The sequence below is a fragment of the Pangasianodon hypophthalmus genome, chromosome 29 (assembly GCF_027358585.1).
Source record: "Pangasianodon hypophthalmus isolate fPanHyp1 chromosome 29, fPanHyp1.pri, whole genome shotgun sequence".
Classification (NCBI taxonomy): Eukaryota; Metazoa; Chordata; class Actinopteri; order Siluriformes; family Pangasiidae; genus Pangasianodon; species Pangasianodon hypophthalmus.
Window position 1 is genome coordinate 8,927,551 of NC_069738.1, and position 19,438 is coordinate 8,946,988.

The window sequence follows — 19,438 nt, forward strand, 5'->3', positions numbered from 1 at the left end:
ATCTCCCAGCAGATACTTTTCTGTCTTTTGGAGTGTTTTTTTGTGGATGTTCACTCATGGGAGCATTGTAGGACATACCAAAGCAGAGGAATTAAGTGTTATATTTCTTTTATACCACAGCAATTTGCCAATAATTACAATTTTTAAATTAATTACACAATAGCATTTTATTCATTTATAGTTACATTTAATTTAGTTATGGAAAAATCCAAGAAACAAGTTAGTTCCTTGGACCACTTACATTATAACAGCTATAAACAGTCATACCCTCACCAGCCTCTCTTTTTTCTCTCTGGAAGTTAATAGCACAAAAATGCAGTTCATCATGTCACCAAGAAACTGTAAAATGCTTCATCCTGAATACTTTCCCGTGGCGGAAAACTTAAAGTTACAGCTTTATCTCTGACTGTTACAAAGCGCTGACAGTGGCGATCCCTTCCAAAAATGCTAAATGTCACCAATTTTTAAAAATTCTGTTCATGTACAAGTTCACATACAAGTCCCTGGGTAAGTTGTTACTATAGAATTGATAATGTGTTACATTACGGGCATTTTAAAATAAACCTTTCAGCAGGAACTACTGTCAGATCTGCTGTAATAGAAAATCTATAATCAACACCTACTGACCAATCAGAATCAAGTATTCAATAGCATCGTGGTATAAAGTTAAATACAAAGCTATAAGACAACTTATTCCTTATGAATAAAAAAAATCAGTTGTATTTTGAAAGTAGCTCTATATGGAAGAGATCTGTATGTTAGGAGCATCCATGTGTTACTGTTTGAATCATACAGCCTCACAACAACTTTGTTGTGAAAATGTTCAGACATGATTATATAGAATATTCAGATATTTTTCCATTTCATAGGAATATTTCTCAAACAGGTTTTCGTCTGTTTTAATCCTGGGTTATACTTCATCAGAAGTGAAATTGATACAGATTTGGTTTGAACTGAACTTGATTTAGTAAAAGGTACAACACTTTCAACTCGCTACAGAAAATGCATTTTCCAATCCAATACTCAGTTGTGATAAGCACATTTGTAGAGAGGGTGTGAGACATGCTGTTTGAGATTCCACCAGTTTCCACCCCCATTTATTCACACGTCCCATTTACTCATACCAGCCAATCATAGTGGTATATGAACACTTCAGTGTTAGCACTGAAGCTTGTGCTTCCTCGGAGACACATGAAGCCAGCTACACCATCTTTTCAAACTGTAACACATTTGGAGGAAAGCGCTTTCTGCCCTTCTTCACATATATAGAGCTCAAAGATGCTAGTGCCACTGATTGATAATGTCATCCCTCACACCCAGAAAACACTGCCAGTTTTCTCTCTAGGACTCCTGGCCACTTGGATTCGAACTCATGCTTTCCTGATGATAGAACAGAAGCCCAAATTTTATATGTTTGATGAAATAGTAATGAAATGAAAACAGTTTTGGGTTGTGTTTTAAAAATTTGGTCCTAAGTGTAACTTGAGCCAATGTGGCTCTGTTTATTTACTGAAGATAAATGAATGCCTGAACGTTACCTTGAGCTTTAGTGTAATCCTCTTTTAATGATCTCCGAGTTTGTGGCTTTCCCATGGATTTAATGACTCTCCATTAAACTGATCCCTTCAACTGCCTATGCTCATTAGTACCCCCTTAAATTAGATGTTATGTAGGAGAAAATACTCATTTGTAAGAATTATTGGGTGCATTTAATGCTTGAGAACCAATTGTATGCTTTTCTGTTTTCTCTTGTAGTGCCCAACTAACTGTCCACCTGGGCCTAAAGGTCCTCAAGGCCTGCAGGGCATGAAGGTGAGTGAGTTTGCACTCTTGTTCATTTTTGCATCACATTTTTTAGTTTATGATAATATAGATGGTGAGGCTCTATATCATTGGATTGACTGATGCTCTGGGCTGATTTTTTTTTTTGCTCTCACAGGGTCACAAAGGTCGTGCTGGTATACTGGGAGCTCCAGGAAACATTGGAAAGCTGGTATAGAAAATCTGCTTTGTTGATTTTCTGGTAGAAGTTGTTTCAATCTTTCTTGAAATACACTTAGGTACACGTGATGTGTAATACACTATTTTGTGTGCAAAATGGTAGAAATGTAGGTTCTTTTTTAAAAAGTTCGAGCATTAGAGGATGAGTTTATATTTGAAGAGTATACAGAATATTCTTAAACAATTTGCATGTACTAGCAAAAGCTAACTTTTCCAAATTGCTACAGGACGCAAATCAATAATATGGGAATATGAGAATCTTTTGTCAAGTACTTAACACTACAAAGTTTTTTGTCTGTTCCAAGTTATGCATTGAGATGAGATGCATTTTAGTCCATCAACACCTTTGACAACTCAAATTAGTTTGGGTAAAACTCGTTGGATGTCATTGTGCCAGAATTTTAGAAGGCCAAAAAGATTAAAAATCCTCAATTTGACCTCATATATGAGAACCATCAATATATTTCATGTAACAATGTGGAAATGGTGTTATTTACTTGCTACAAAAATCACATTGGGTATGGAGACAGTTATACAAAAGTAGCCGTAAATGCAGTCAGTCTGTCTAAAATGCCCGAGAGTGATTTCCTCATACAGTGAATGTCATGCTTTGAGCAGGTTGCTGTGTAGCTAAATGCTATAGCAAAATGGACATAAGCCTTATAAATTCAGCTTGTAATCAGCTGTCAAAATGTCTACTATGCTCCAGCACTTCAGTCTGAATGAATCTTTATATGCATTTTTCCCCATGTCCACTTTTGCATGTATAACTTTACTTGTGGTTCATATATATGTAAAATATTTCATCTGAGGGAAAATGTCAAAATGTCAAAATTTCAGCATGTGAAAGGTTTTCCCAACCTGCCACACATTTACGTATGTAACAATATATGCATTACATATGTAATGGCTAACAAAGTATATAATGGCTAACAAAGTATTTAATGTAATATAATGTCTAAATATCTGTAAAGAAATGAGTGTGCAGGTTTTGTCATGCAGAACGTTTTGCTAAACTGATGTTATCGGTAATTATGTTTCTTCTGACAGACTCTAAGGGTTGATTGAATTGGCAGTCAAGCAGGACAAGACAAACAGTGCAATTTGCTTGATGATGCAATGAAAGTGAAAAACAAATCTCAGCTATTTCTCTTCTGAACACAGATATGCACTGACAGATACATCCAAACAGGACTTAAAAATATTTTCCAGCAAAAATGTCCATCCCAACTACATCTGAAAAACCACACAAAAGACCTGAAACTAGCCCAAAAAGTTTGGGCATTGAAAAGATTTTCAAATTCACTGTGGTCCATATGCATTTCTGACATTCAGTATCTGCAGTACACCTCTTATCACCACCTGGTACAGCCATCATCCATTCCAGACCTCCCAGTCTTTGCAGTTTATCTAGTTCCGTATATCGTACATACACTGTCTGTACTTTCACGTTCCCTTTGTTTGCTATCTATGTTCTATGTTTGTGGTAATTAGTTACATTTAATTCCAATTATTTGCTTTCAAACAAGATCTTGGAAGCCATGGACATTCAACTCTGTTCCAGCCCAATTAGACATTAAAAAAGAGGCAATCCTGATCCAATTAATTTACTTTTATACCGTCTGTAAAGGTATTTCATGTTCGGGGCTTGGGGTTTAATATTAATACAATGAAAAGAAATTCTATCTGGGGCTACATAGATCAGAGTAGTATTAAAATGAGATTTGTATTCGGTTAGGTTTAATGTAAAGATGTCTGTTTGATTGATTTCTTGTTATGGACGTAGCAGAATCAATTACATTATACGCCTTGCATTTCCTTTTACTGAAAATCTCAGGCAAATTAAAAAAATCTAATTAAACTGCCTTGTAAAAGAATTCTAACAGTTACCATGTAGATAATATATGGATTGCATTACAAACAAACAAACAAATGGCCTTACAAAATGCTCAGCAGTATACCCACTCATTCATCCAGTGGATTAGCCTTAATGAAGCCCTTAGAGGCACACCAGCAGCATTAATCTGTGTGGTGTGTGAGCAGTCAGGACTGGCTCAGTCGAAAAAGGCATGGGAGGATGTCAGGTACTACAGGAGGGAAGAGGAGCTACACTGTATTAATCGTATTTAATGAGCACTCCGCAGACAGCAGGACCGCCTCAAGGGACACGCAGGTTTTACTCTTATAGTGCACTGCATAGTGGTGTCTGAGACCTGCCTAGAAATTAAAATATCCAGCCTTAGACATTTCTTTTTTTGAAAACTGTCTAACTGGAAGGAGCTCAGCAATTAGTTTTTGGTGTCACAGCAAAGCAATGACTAATAAGGAAATCAATAGAGAGATTACAATGATTGGGGTCAGATTTGCTGGAGCATTCTAGTGCGACTTAAAATTAAATGCAAATGAAGCTTCTGCATCCGAATGGAGAATAAACAATGTTTTTAATCAAGCAGTGATCCCCTTCATTTTGTGCCAGAAACATTTTATTTGTCAGTTGCTTTACTAACTAGCAGAAATTACAAAGCATGGTAAATATATAGGAATTGATTCATTTTCTGACTCTGTCTATCTATTTCATAGGGCATAAAGGGAGATGTTGGGATCTCTGGTGAGCAAGGAATACCAGGCCCTCCAGTAATGCATTCATTTATGTTCTACTGTCATATAGCAATTTTAAACTCTCACATTGCTTTTACAGTATATAGACATTATGTTGTCGTTTCTTTCTCTGTATTCCAGGGTCCGCAGGGGCTGAGAGGCTATCCAGGAATGGTTGGGCGCAAAGGAGAGACGGTGAGTCATATACCACCTACAACTGCTGCTAAAATGAAAAATTGGGTGCACGATGCACTGAAAAGCATACTGCTATAGCATACCAAGCACACTGCTATCCATGCCCTTACAGAAAAAGCAAATACATTTCATATGTGGTCATGTTTTTCATATCTGAGCATCTGTGACAAAACTAAAACCTGAACAAATAAAAAAATCACAAGTGAAAAATGAAACATTTACATGAAAAATTAACATGGGAAAATAAATGAACCATGTGAAAAAAAATTACCTGTGAAAAAATTAAATAGACAGCATGACCTACATAAGAAAATTATGTAAAAAAATAAAATAAATAAATAAATAGTTTGACAAAATTACATGTGAAAAGTGAACAATGAGAACAATATGTAAACATGTGAACAATAAGACCACTTGGAGACCACCTTAGAATGTATTTTTAAAAAAATAACAAATGCTGTGAGAAATTCACATGTGAAAATAAAACCACATGACCTACATGAAAATAAATAAATAAATAAATAAATATTGTGAGAAATTCATAAGTGAAAAAAGTGAAAAATGAGAAAAAAATATGCACAAAAAAAACAAGTGTGAGAAAATCACATGTGAAGAACAAAACCACATGAGAAAAATTGTGTGAAAAATAGTACATTGTGTGAGAAAAATCACGTGAACAATAAAACCACATGAGATAAACCCTACATGAGAAGAATGTACATAAATAAACTTTAACACGTTGTGAAAATGAAACCACATGACCCGCATGAGAATAATTTATTTTAAAAGAATTAACAAATACTGTGAGAAACAATAAAACCGCATGATGGAAAATACATGTGCAAAATTTACATGTGGGTTAAAAAAAGTGCATAAATAAAAACACGTTCACTACATTTGATAATGCACAGTATAAACGCTGAGTGAAACATAACGTGTGTCTAGTAATCACATGTAGAATTTCCATGTGAATCATATCACTCACTACGTTTTATAGATTCATATAAAAGCCTCCCCAACAATTTTATGTGCCACTGCAAGCATTTTTTTCTATTAGCAAAACAAGCCATCTGTAATACTGTTTATTACCTCAATGGTAGTATGTCCACTGAGATTGCTTTCAAAATACACACATCAATTAAATTTCAAAGATCTCTGAGGACTCTAAAAAAAACCCTCTTTAATTCAAATCCAACATAATTCAGATTAAAATTGCATTTAGTCCCATGCTTTAATAAATCACTTTGTTCATAATGTCTCTTAGGGTCCTCAAGGTTACAAAGGTATTACTGGACCCATTGGACTTCCTGGAATCCCTGTAAGTTTACAAATGCTGTTAGACTCACTCTTGATTTTCAATCACTAAAATCACACAAAACATAAAATCTTCTTCCTGTCTTATATAGGGTAAAGAGGGACCTCGAGGTCCTCCTGGAGATGCTGGGGAGAAAGGTGATATGGTGAGTACTAGTAATCTGGATTCTCCAAAAGTTTGAAGTTTCCTCATTTTAATTAACGGTGCTTTTTATAGGGTGACCAAGGCATCAGAGGACTACAGGGAGAAGTGGGAAAGAAGGGAGTGAATGTGGGTGAAATCAAACATTTCTGAAATAAAAAATACTTTCTTCAATGTATTATTTAATGCATTCCTCTGACAATAATTGTCTTTACGATTCAGGGTCTCCCAGGGATTGATGGTAAAGATGGTACCCCTGGCATTCCAGGAATAAAGGTATGGACAACAACAATGCTACATTTTCTTAATATTTAAACGAAATTAAATGTACAATTTTCAGGAAAGTAAACTCTCCAAATATGTTTGATTTCTTGCTTAGGGTGCTCCAGGCCAGAATGGAAGACCTGGTCCACCTGGCGTCCAGGGGGCAGCTGTAAGTACAGAGTCTTAAGGCTGGTTTATACCTTAACGCATGGTTTGCATAGGTGTCTGCCTTCATACTTCTACCTAACATAAATTTGTCCACTAGGGGGCAGTGTAGGATGAGCCAAAACAGAATTTACAGAAAAGGGAACGCGAAAAAGAGCAGTCTTTCACCCAAAAAAGTCGAAGACTTGTTTATACTTTATTGCTTAAAATTGTATTGTTTCCACTTGAGAATTATTTGGGACAATATTACTAAAAATCTCAAACTGGCAGAAGAACAGTCGCAGCGTCTTGTCACAATGTTTCAATATAACACACCTCCTCATCAACCAATCAGAATTCACCTGAAGGCCTGCTGACACACAGAATCGTTGATACGCAATACGTAGACTCTCGGAGGGCATCAATGCAGATTACCCATAAGCCCCCTCTCTGCGTTGTGATGCGGACACGCAAATGTGCTTCAGTAGTATAAATCAGCTCTACGTCCATATGCTATTATCTTTTCCACCACTTACTTTTCTGCAACGCGGCAGTATCGGTCAGCACATGCCCGAGGACAGACATTATCACTCAGCTCACGTACTCACAAAGTCACTCTGCATTGTGTTTCCCTCCCCAACTTGTAACAATACCAATAACAATAGCAAAAAAAAAAAAAAAAAAAAAAAAAAGGACAGAAATAATTAACCAAAAGTGAAGCCGTGTTTTCTGTACACCAATCCAGATTGACCCTTGTTGCTGGATTACTTTAGAATTTATACCACCTTGAAATTGCTTTCTCTCTCTTTCTCACTGCAAACAATTCATCATCATCAAATGTGACTTTTTTTTCCTGGTGACTGGGAGTAATGGAGCATGCTGGGTATTATCCACACCATCACTGAGCTGAGCACCCAGCGTAATGGAGGAGCCCTCTCAAGAAACACAAGTTATCACTGTCTCTCTCAGGCGATTGCGTCTCGTGTGAGTGATCCTCAGAGTGCCTCAGGTCTCACCTCTCTGACCTTTTCTGGTTTTTTTTTTTTTTTAGGGTTTGCCTGGAAGCCCTGGCACCAAAGGTGGCGTGGGTGCTAAGGTGAGACGCTACTAACTCAGTTAATTTCCATTAGCTGCAATATTTTAACCGCACAAAGGCACCTTCACATACTGTATTGTCAAGAAAAAGTGAAAACTTGAAATCAATTCTATTTTTTTGAATCTGTAGGGTGAGACAGGACCTAGGGGTTTGATAGGAATGGCTGGTGCTTCAGGCCCTCAGGTATAAATTCCTGTTTGTCAGCAGATCATTTCCTGTTCATATTTCTCACTTATTATTTCTCTTCTACTGACCCATCTATTTCTTTACAAAGGGTGAGCCAGGACCACCAGGTGAAGCTGGTATGGTTGGAGTTCCCGGGCCAAAGGTGAAAAGTTTCTCTAACTTGCTTTCTTGATGTTCAGACCTAGGCTTCTGGATATATATTATGCGTACATGCACTAACAGAAAATACTGTTGAGATTAAGACTAGGCTGAAACTATGACCACAAAATGTACTACTCCTCCTTAAATATATTTATTTATTTGTTTTTAATTAATTTAATAGCTATTTTTTTATTTGTTTGTTTGTTTGTTTGTTTACTCACTTTCTATTTAATTAAAATAATGTAATTATTTTTTTAAATATATTTTATTTAAATTTATTGACTGTCTCTGCTATCGCTCTTGTCCTTCAGGGTGACAGGGGTGAGAGAGGACCTGTTGGGTCTCAGGGAATTGTTGGCAAGCCTGTAAGATTTAATTTTTTTTTTTTAAATAAATAATGCACCTATTTTTCCAACAAATTCTGCTGTCATATATATGTATATATATAAGTTATATATAAGTTATACTGTTTCTTATTCACAGATCCTACTTTTTTATTTAATGAACCTTTTCTTAATAACTTTTCTTTTCTGTGACTGTTTATAGGGAAGTAAAGGAGAAAGAGGGCCAATCGGTATACCAGGACCTCAAGGTCTTCCTGGAACCAAAGGCGATAAGGTGAGTGACCAAACCATGTTCTTCTTCACATGCTGACAGAAAGAGCACTGAGTAAAACCACATCTTTAGACATTGCAGTTAGATGTTATAGCCATGATGTGGCACTATTATCCCATGTATGCACAGAGCTGTGCCCTGCCTTTCTTTCACCAGAAGATGTTTCCCGAGCTTCGGGGTAATTTATATCCTGGTTTGTCAAATAATTCGCTTCCTCAAAGATGAAATATCTGCCTATGGACACTTTAATGTTTGTTGTCCTTTTATCTGTAATATACTGGCCATTTAATGCAAGCTATTGGGCATTGCCACTGATAATTTAGAGGGGTATCCGGTTAAACAAAGACATTGTGTACAATAAAAAGCTTCTCCCTGAGCCATTACAGCTCGTGATGGATGTCCAATCTGCTCTAACTTCTTCCTATAGGGATTCCAAGGCAAAGTGGGACCAAAGGGAGACTTTGTGAGTAAATGCTCTAATAAATAGATGACCCTGTTTATGCAGCATAATGGAAATCCTGTGTCATAAAATACATTACAACACAGAGTGACTACAGGACAATTTATCAGTGTTTGTTGTGATATAGGGCGATCCAGGGGTAGAGGGATTGCCTGGAGAAAAGGGAGAAAAGGTAAAATCACACTATATCTGATAGATTGAGAACAAAGGAATATATATATCAAATAGTAATATACAAATGACCATCTTTGTCTTAACAGGGACTGTCTGGTGAACCCGGCCCCAAAGGACAGGTAAGCAGAATGCAACTTGAGAATATCTGTAAACATTTATGATGTTATAACTTCTTCTGTATTAACTTAAAATCAATTTTAGTCATACAATGCTTATAGAGTACATGGGTAATTGGGGTGCAATGTGTGTCCCACAGATTGGGGTGCGTTGCGTGTCCCACTGAAGTTAATAAGACAAAAAAGCACAGCTTGTCATGTTACCGACTGTTACAAAATGCTGAAACTGGAGACTCCTTCAATAAAGTCTCTTTCACAATCTCACTGATTATATAATTTTCTTTGTCAAATAACATCGTTTCTTTCAAAGTTTATTATTAGCCTTAGATTATGTAGATAATCTGCCATACAAGTCCCTGTAAAGTAGCTGTTAGAAAAAGCACATAAAACTTTGATTTGAATTACAGCTGAAAATACTGTCAGAGCTGCTGTTATAGAAAATTAAACAACTCATTCTAACCAATCTGATACGAGAATTGAACAGTGTCATGGTATAAATAAGCATAACATCTGAAATATCAATCCAGGGAGACACATGAGGACAGTCCAGAAGATTTTTATTATTATTATTTTTATTACTGTCCATCTCCAGTCTTTCTCTTGTTCTTCACTGACAGCAAGGAGTGAGGGGTGAACAAGGACACAATGGCCCCACAGGCGATCCCGGAAAACCTGGAGACCAGGGTCCGCCAGGTCTTCCTGGACCCCGAGGCATCCATGGAGTGAGAGGTGCACCAGGCATGCCAGGAATACAGGGATCAGCTGTGAGTATCCGTCGCCCATCACAGTGTAATTTGGCATTGCAGCACTCAGAGAGATTTAATTCAAGAGCAAAAATAGGACTGCACAACATGATTTGCTCAGAAATGAATACAATCGCTTATTTTGAAAAAATAAAATTATATCCAAAGTTAAGTTGCTTAAAGCAGTAGGGAAAACAGCATACAATGTCTGTAGACAGGACTGTCTAAGTCTATGGTGTTAGATATCAAGAAATGTTAATTAACACTGTGTTTTAATAGTGCATATGAGAGTAATATGTCTGGCTGTCTGGGAAAACAGGTGTGATGTTGCTGTGGCTGAAATCTGGAAAACAGCTAAGAAGACAAAAAAATAAAAAATAATGTTTTTATTTAAGGTGACATAAATACATTTTAGCACAACAACATGGAATTATTTTCCATTCCTTGCTTTGGCTGTCTGTCTGCAAATTTCATACTGGCTAAGGAGCCAGTTTAACAAACACAACAATAATTTTTCAAATTTTTCACTAGTTAAATGTCAAAGCAAGTCTAATGGACATAAGCGTAATCAATTCAGTTTGCGAACAGATATCAGCAGTCAAAATATCGAAAATATTGTCAAAACAGTGAAAAGTCCTTACACACATTTCAAGTTTTGATTAATTAATTAATTAATTAAGACATTAATAAAAAGAAATTAAGCCAACAGAACTGACTGAACGAGTTAGCGATTATTTCCTCACCAGTATTAGCAATGAACAATGTTAGCATTAAACGCAGTGAGTAACTTTTACCTTGGGTGATGAGACAGAGACTGATGTGGATGATGCTGATAAATAAAGTGAGAACTTATTTCCCATTATATACTTATAATTCTTTGAAATTTGCCAGTAAGGTAAAGGTACATTTTTCCCGTAAGTAGATTAGGTTAGAAATGTAGATGTGGGGTGTCTTTCAGTGGAATTGAATTGAAATCTATACCTGTTATTTTCACTTTTGGGGGTTATCAAACACAGACTCTAGACTCTTTAACAAACAATATATAGTAGAAAATATCATTTAATAGCAATGGCCTTTACTTGTCAATACATTACAGCAGAATGTAGGGTTAAGGGCCTAGCAGTGATGCTGGGGCTTGAACCCCCAACTGCCTGAGCAGTAACCCAGAGCCTTAACTGCCCCAGATTTGGCCATATGAAGGGTTTTCCCAGGCCGCCACACATATATGGTGTAACACCAGTTTAAAAAAAGATTTTGAAATGTATGTAAATTTCATATGATTGCCCTGGTTTTAAATGACATATTTAATAGTCAGTGTGTATGAAATATAGAACAGTTCTTGGTAGAGAGCTCAGACTTTTGAAATCAATGTCATGATGTTGTTAATATATTCAGTGAAAATTGACAGTTAAGAGAGCACATTCCTACAGTGTCTCTTCTCCTATCTCTTCTAATCTGCATATGTCACTCTCCTCCTTCCTTCCTCTCTCTCTTTCTCTCTCTCTAGGGTGGTGATGCCTCAGATCAGCACATCATTCAGGTGGTCTTGAAGATGCTGCAGGGTGAGTATCATCATTTCTGGAAACATGAGATTATCCTGCACTGCACACTACACCAGCTGCGATCACGACGGATAAAAGAATGCAGCTGGAATGTATGCCGCTAAATCCATGCTTTGTATCCATAGAAATGAACTAATGTGAAACTCATCACTCCTGAGGGACATCTTGGCTGCCAAACAGCACAAATAGTGCAGACTGCAGCTATTTTTTTTTCCACTCTATTTCGGATTGTCTTTTTTTTTGCTCCCTCCCTCCCTCCCTCCTTCTCAGTTTACCCAGGGTTTGTAAGCTTGTCCTATTTGCTCGAGATGACCATGGCTGACTCATGATAACTTCTGTTAGCCCTTATCATTTCAACGTAATCCTGCCTTTGGCTTTCCATCCCACACACACACACACACACACACACACACAATTTGAGATGGAACAACAAACAGCTTGTGAAAGGGGAAGATGCCATCTTTCCTGCAGCGAGGATGATTAGATTTGGCCACTGAGACCTCTTGGCAGAGTGTGTATGCTGACACACCTGGTCAGCTTAACATTATCTTAACACTTTTGCATGGGCCAAGACAACCCATTTGATTTTTACAATTTTTTTTAAATAATAAGAGAATAAAAGATTACATACAGCTGACTCTGGCTTGAGAGAAACAAGGTATTATTAAAGAAAATTGTTACATTAAGGTTCCTTTAGCTGACATTATTTAAAACATTAGTTCACATGAACAATCCAAACACTTCAGCATTAATACATTAACAAAGTAACTAACACTTGTACTAATAATAAACCAAATAAGCAGAATAATCAAGACCTGCGTTAATCAATGTTCATAGCTACACCTTAAATGGAGTTATGAAATAACTAGAGTTTGGGAGAAAGACCATGTCCGTAGCTTCACCTTCGTCCTACTTAACATCTATAAATTCATATTTCTCTCTCTTTGGTGGATGTAGAGGAATTTTGCACACCCACCATCTTCCCGTCTCCTCCTTACTATTCAGTAACTCCTACCCAAGGAGAACTGTCTTTAGTAGGCAGTCTAGCTATCTAGCACAAAGCAGAAGCTGCTCAAGAACTTCAGCCTAAGTTCTCTTCCATTACAGTTCTACAATCAATCTCCATGTCATTTAGTTGAAAGTTTTTGTGTTTTTAAATGGCAAGATCTGAATCAGAAAAGAATGAAGCAAATTCCAGTATTTATACCTGGACACCAGTGTTTAGTACATTATCATTATCATCATTCAGGAACATGCTGCAGTTAAATTTTTTGCTTATATTTAGTCATGAATTGAAAAAAGTGTCTCTGACTGATAACAATGAAACAAGTGTCAATTAATATAAGTGTGTTAATGTGCTTACTTTGTTAACAGTACTAATGGATTATTAATGCTGAGGTTTATGTTATAGTTAATGTTAGTTAAAGGAACCTTAATTTAAAGAGTTAGCAAAAATGAACAATGTCTGTTAAGATAAAATGTAGATAATATACTATTTTTATAAATATAGAAAAAAGATTTTTATCTCTTACACAACCTTCATATATTACATTATTTACAACCCCAGCTGTGCTCACACATGTGGCATCAGGAAGAACTGCAAGCATAAGAGTTGTATTTTAAAATACATTTCCACTATATATATATATAAAACCTGAATAATAATGAATAGTAATTTGACTTTGAACATTCAAGGAGGCTGTATTGTTTTCTCTTAAGGCATTTTCACTGCATTTCCTACTCAAAAAGTCTGTTTCCAAAATTATTGACACCCCCAAGATGAATGTTTTGTGAAGCCTCTTCCATAGAGATTAACAGTACTTCCTGTAAAGTCTAACCAGCTCAGAGACACTTGTAGAAGATCTTGGACCCCTATAGTACACTCCATGCACAGCATTTCAAAGAATTTTCTATAGCATTGTGCATGTGGAGTTCCCCCTACAATTCAGACCACATGTTAAAATCGAGGCACTGAGATGGCTGTTGCTAAACACTGATTTTGTGCTCATGTAACCTGGGTCTGGGTTGATCTGGATGTATGTTTGTGTTCATCATCTTGTTGAAATATCCATCTGTATATATAAAACCATCTATCACCTGTCAGAGGAAACCAGGGTTTGGAGTAAAATATCCAGGTGCAGAATGTATGATGCTATCAATCTTCACAAGAGCCCCTGGATCAAATATCTGCAAAACAGCAGATCTACCAAAGCATCAGTGATCCAATACAGCAGGTATCAGGTGCTTCATGGCATAAAAGTTTGATTTTGGTCTCATCTAACCACAACACACAATTCCAGTTGCAACGAATTGATGGCTGTTAAGGCTCAGGTGCTAAACTTTGTTGGTTCCTCTCAGATAGGCCTTCTTCTTTGCAGCTCTTCCAAACAGATTGTTGTTATGGATATGGTATCCAATAGCTGATTTTAAAATTTGACAAGTCCAAGAAGCAACTTAAAATCAAAGCAAGCTAACTGAACTACCTACCACCAACTAGGCACCAACGATCTCTGCTTCCTTCCAAGCTTTATTTTTCTTCTTTATATCTCTATACACATTTAATGAGAGGCTGGAAGGCAAGATGAAACCATGGTTCTACAGTACAATGGATATAAAAAGTCTACAGACCCCTGTTAAAATGACAATTTCTGTTAAGTAAAAAACAAAACAAAAAAACTTCTCCCACCAGCAATTTGAAATTACAACATATAATAATTAAGTGAAAAACAATCTGAATCATTTTAGGGAAAAATAGGAAAAATTAAAAAATTAAAAAATTAAAAAATTAAAAAATTAAAATAAATAAATAACCTGGTTGCAACTATGCACACCCCTAAACCAATACTTTGTTGAAGCACCTTCTGATTTTATTACACCACTCAGTCTTTTCGAGTCAGAGTCTATCAGCATGGCACATCTTGACTGCCAATCTTTTCCCAGTCTTTCTTCCAAAAACATTCTAGGTCCATCAAATTGTGAGGGCATCTCGCTTTATTTGTATCCTTTGCAATTTCACATTAAAGGGAAAAGGAAAAGTTCTGACATGATTTATCTTAGTTTCATTTTTTTTACTTCACAAAAACCTGCCATTATAACAGGGGTGTGTACACATTAAGTTCTTCTTCCATTTTTCTGCATGTCAAACAGTAAATGGGAACTAATTGAAGGTAGGAACTGAAGTCGAGTGGGGAACTAAAGCAACGCCGGACCATAGGATTGGTCTGAACAAACATATGAACCAATCGTTTCGATAGTAGTGATGGATGATATTTATACATGTTTGCAAAAACAGATGCAAGGAGCATACTATTGTTTAAAATGGTTAAACGTTGCATTTATTTAAATATTCTTTAGGAATGCCAATTAGAGGAAAGGTAAATATCTCCAATTCATGGTCTCAAACTAATGTGCGAACCAATCAATAAATGTATATGAAGCGTATTTTGTTTATATACAGTAATTTTTGACTCACTCTTATGAAGAGTGCTAAATAGTTTTACGTACTGTAAGTCAATATCATTTCGAGTTAATATCATTTGCCCTGCTGTAAATGAATGAATATTTCATTCACGTTTGCACATTATTTAAGTGATACTAAGACGCTGACCATTTTACTGTATACTCTGTTATTCCCACCAGAAAGGTTAGCTGCTTTAGCAGTGAGCAGTAAGAGGGGAGCATTAGGAGGTGCTGGAGTAATGGGACCACCAGGCCCTCCAGGACCTCCCGGACCTCCAGGTCCTCAGGGATCCCATGGCCTTACTGGTGCCCGAGGCATCCCTGGCGTGATCGGAGCTGCAGGCCAAATCGGAAACACTGGCCTTAAAGGTAAAGGTTTTTCTTCCGTAAAATTCTGCACTGCTCTACTGTTTTCTATTCACAGTAATGCTGTGTTTATATGAGTAATGTGTCTTGTTACTTGTTGTAAGCATATCTAGATGAAGATATCACAAAGCTGAGCTGATGACAGCTCATATTCTTATTGTCATCACTGTTCTTTTTCTTATAGGAAGGAGAGGCGCAAAGGGAGAGAGAGGAGACCCTGGTCGCCCTCATCCAGGCCCACCAGGGCCACCTGGCCTTCCAGGTACGTCTTATGTTCAAGTTTAAGTTCAGTTGGCTTTATTGTCATTTCACCCGTATACAGCTGATACAGTACACAGTTCTCCTGGACCATGGTGCTATAAAAACAACAAAGAGCTACATGAGACTACACAGAACTAAATAAGAACACAAAGACATACACAGGACTACATAAAGTGCACGTCTGCAAACGTGCAAACAGTGCAAGACAGTACAGTAATTACTAAAACAAGACAATAGGCACAGTAAAGGACAGTGCAGCACTGACCAGTACACAGTTCTAGTGTGGAATAAAGTACAACTAGATATTATAATATAATAATAAATGTTGTAAATGTAAACAGTTTGCAGCATAAATGCAGGTGGTCAATACAGTATTTTGATTACCGTATTTTAGCAGTAAGAAAGAAATGTGCAAAAACTGCAAAGGGAATAGTGTTCAGTTGAGTGTGTGTGTATGTGGCTAATGTTTGGTACGAATGAAGGAAAATATATATTGTGTCATTCCTAGGAAAATTTTCTAAAATATATACATTTATCTGCAGTTTTTTTTTGTACACAAGTTAAATTATACTTGTAATTATATTTTGTGTATATTATCCAAGAAAAAGAGAGATTGCAAGAACAAAATCAGGTGGTGGGGAACTTTGTCTTTACACAGTTCCAATATTTTCAAATATTAAATAGTTCAGATTTGTCATATCATTTTGCATTTTGGATTGTTTTAATGCTTGGGTTTAAAAAAAAAAAGAAGAAGAAAATGCAACAATCAAGATAAGGTTTGGTAATGTTTCAGTAAATATACTGTATGTTTTTTTTCCCCTCCAATTTGTGGATCCTCAACAGTACTGTTACAAGAGGAACAAAGCAGACAAATCAAAAAGGGAAAATGAAATAAGCAAACTATTATGAAGTATAGCTAGGCTAGATAGAACTCAATAAAGAAAACAGGGTAAAATCCACAAAAACATGCAAACAAAAGGCTCACTAATATCACTAGTTAAATGCTCAGAGACAGCAAAGATTGACTGAAAGGCCAGGCCTTTTTATAGGAAGTGTGTTAAATGGGAACATGTGGTAGCAATTAACAGTCTGGTGAACTAGAATGAGGTAGCAGATCACGTGACAGGGCATGTGGGTCATTGTATGGCAGAGGATTGTGGGAAATTGAGTTTGTGTTTGTATGTGGAGGGGACATGATGGCTAAACTTTGATCAGCCAAAACAATCAGTCTGAGTTTGTGCTGGAAAATACTATATTGCATAAACCACTACCATGAATAATTATGATTGACAAAATTAATCTAAAATTAAGTAAGAACCTGAAAGAAGTGAAATAACTCAGATAATGCACATTTGGTGTATATTAACTGAATATGATGAGATAATGGGATCTAAACTGGTACAAATGGTGCACTTTTTTTTAGAAAGCTTGGCAGAAAGATTGACAGGATATGTCTTAGTAAGAGCCAGAATTCACAGAATTCTGTTTAAATACAGATATTTGGAGCACTAAACAGACACTGATAGTGGCATTGCATTACAATCCTAGTGTCTATACAGACATATGTGATGTTCATATACTCTAGACAAGTCAGAATGCATGCTTTTTATTAGATCATGAAAAATTTTATAAGGCAAAATGAAGAAGTATTGTTTTTTTTAGGATAAGGCAGTTAAAATGCACTCCCTTCTCTCCCTCAGGTCCTCCTGGTGTGGATGGAGTTGCACGGGACGGCAAGCCGGGAGAAAGAGGGCCACAGGGTGTAGCGGGTCAACCAGGTTATCCCGGAAAGGCAGGTCCTCCTGGCCTCCCTGGCTTCTGTGAAATGGCAGCATGCCTGGCAGCGTCGGCTTACACTTCCCCACGACTCCAGGAAGCTGGTACAGTCAAGGGACCGTCCACTTAAAGCCTTAAAACATCAGCGTTATAAGAAGAGAGACACACAGACCTTTCTTTCATGGGACATCAGCATGGTGCAACGGTCCTGAGCGGCTGACTTTGCAGTTTAGTTTGACATTTTGCATGTGTGTCTCTCTCTGTGTGAGTGTGTGCGTGTGTGTGTGTGTGTGTGTGTGTGAGCGTGTGTGTGTATGAGTGGTGACTAGGGTTCATCAAAACTGTAATCTAGGCTCAGCGCCGTCCCACCATGAGTGCAATGAGATGTGAAAATGTCATCATTAGGACATCAGGATGACAGTCAGATCCTTGGAAAGCTGTAACTCAAAGACTGAAATCCAATCCCTGGTGCTGTTTCTTTTTTGTAGTGGTTCACCACACGTTGTTAATTATAAGAATCTAAGAATTTTATGTGATATAATAAAACAGGACATGGCCAAGATTTCACAGCAAAGTCTACCAATAATAATAATAATAAAAATCCCGTAACAATAGTGTTTAATTTTGTAACTTATTGTTAATTACCTCGTGGAAATGCCTTTAAGCTTATAGTTGCTGTGTACATTACGCCCTCTTTATTAGCCTAGAAATAAACAACCTATTCTACTCTTTGCCCATCCAGCAGTACTGTAAATCTTTGTAAATGATGCAAGTGTTCTAATTTTGTACTAATATGAATTGGGTGGGTTTACAATATGGACAGGAACCTAAAGTTAATATAGTCAGCATTCAGAAGAACTGATTCTTTACAAGAACACCCTATTTATTTGGTTCATCTGTAAACACTTTCTCTTTTCATGGTCCATTCGAATCAATAAAGAGGAACCTTTTTTAAGACTGAATGTTCTTCTGCATCTTGTGAAAGGCTGAAAACAGGAAGAACAAAAAGTGCATGGCCTCAACTATATTTTTCTTGCTTTTCCTTGAGCTTTCTTTAAATATTCTTCCTGGAGAAAATAAAGCAAAATGCATCCATTTAGACGTGCAGCCTTATTTCATGGTGGAAAATAACCAGCTTTAATCCCATTAAAGAGCACGGCCCTTAGGGGGTTATGATGAGCCTTGCTGCATGTGGACAAGATAAGTGAAGAAATGTAAGTAGACATAAAAACACATTATAGTCTCACGCTGAAGGATAGAAATGGCCAGTCTTGGTAGGGCAAGATGCATTTCCAAATGTGATTCAAGCATGAGTGGTGTTAAACCAGGTAAATTCTAAACTGCACACATGTTGTTGTAAGTTCGAATGCCAAAAATGTTATAGCCATCTGTAGCCAGGAGCCAAGGGAGGAAATTTGGCCATGCTCTGGGTGGGAAGGATGGCATACTCTTTCACGTGTTAAGCACAGTGACACTAGCCAGTCATGGGCGCCTGTGAGCTCATGTATGCGGAAGGGGGTAGATAGCGTTTTCCTCCAAGTGTACATCACATTGCCTTGTGATGCAGCATGAGCAGCAGTTTAAATAGATTGGTAGCTGTAATATGATGGGGTTTGCTAGCTTGTGAGCAAATTAGGGAGAAGAATAGGGGAAAAAATTATATGCAAATGAGATGTTCAAGACAGTTTTTGGTAAATAAATGATGAACATTAAATCTTACAAAAAGCTCTTGTATTTTTTTTTTCTCATAATTTCAGATTTGTTTTGGGGCTAAAATTAATCAGTGATCTTGAATAACTCTGATTTACAGCAAGAAAGGTAGATT

The 19,438-nt window shown here is 36.9% G+C and overlaps 1 protein-coding gene across 1 annotated transcript in view; it reads left to right on the plus strand.

Moving 5' to 3' along the window:
* Positions 1 to 18,712, plus strand: part of col9a2 (procollagen, type IX, alpha 2) — a 30,301-nt gene extending 11,589 nt beyond the window's left edge. The window contains exons 11-32 of the mRNA XM_034301803.2: positions 1,756 to 1,812; positions 1,940 to 1,993; positions 4,582 to 4,635; positions 4,741 to 4,794; positions 6,059 to 6,112; positions 6,201 to 6,254; positions 6,326 to 6,379; positions 6,473 to 6,526; positions 6,630 to 6,683; positions 7,710 to 7,754; positions 7,884 to 7,937; positions 8,029 to 8,082; positions 8,393 to 8,446; positions 8,628 to 8,699; positions 9,124 to 9,159; positions 9,284 to 9,328; positions 9,417 to 9,449; positions 10,064 to 10,210; positions 11,697 to 11,751; positions 15,391 to 15,579; positions 15,761 to 15,838; positions 17,538 to 18,712. Of these exons, the coding sequence (XP_034157694.1) occupies positions 1,756 to 1,812; positions 1,940 to 1,993; positions 4,582 to 4,635; positions 4,741 to 4,794; positions 6,059 to 6,112; positions 6,201 to 6,254; positions 6,326 to 6,379; positions 6,473 to 6,526; positions 6,630 to 6,683; positions 7,710 to 7,754; positions 7,884 to 7,937; positions 8,029 to 8,082; positions 8,393 to 8,446; positions 8,628 to 8,699; positions 9,124 to 9,159; positions 9,284 to 9,328; positions 9,417 to 9,449; positions 10,064 to 10,210; positions 11,697 to 11,751; positions 15,391 to 15,579; positions 15,761 to 15,838; positions 17,538 to 17,743 (1,557 nt within the window). The 3' untranslated portion in view covers positions 17,744 to 18,712. The remainder of the gene's footprint in view (positions 1 to 1,755; positions 1,813 to 1,939; positions 1,994 to 4,581; positions 4,636 to 4,740; positions 4,795 to 6,058; positions 6,113 to 6,200; positions 6,255 to 6,325; positions 6,380 to 6,472; positions 6,527 to 6,629; positions 6,684 to 7,709; positions 7,755 to 7,883; positions 7,938 to 8,028; positions 8,083 to 8,392; positions 8,447 to 8,627; positions 8,700 to 9,123; positions 9,160 to 9,283; positions 9,329 to 9,416; positions 9,450 to 10,063; positions 10,211 to 11,696; positions 11,752 to 15,390; positions 15,580 to 15,760; positions 15,839 to 17,537) is intronic.
* Positions 18,713 to 19,438: the final 726 nt, after the last annotated feature.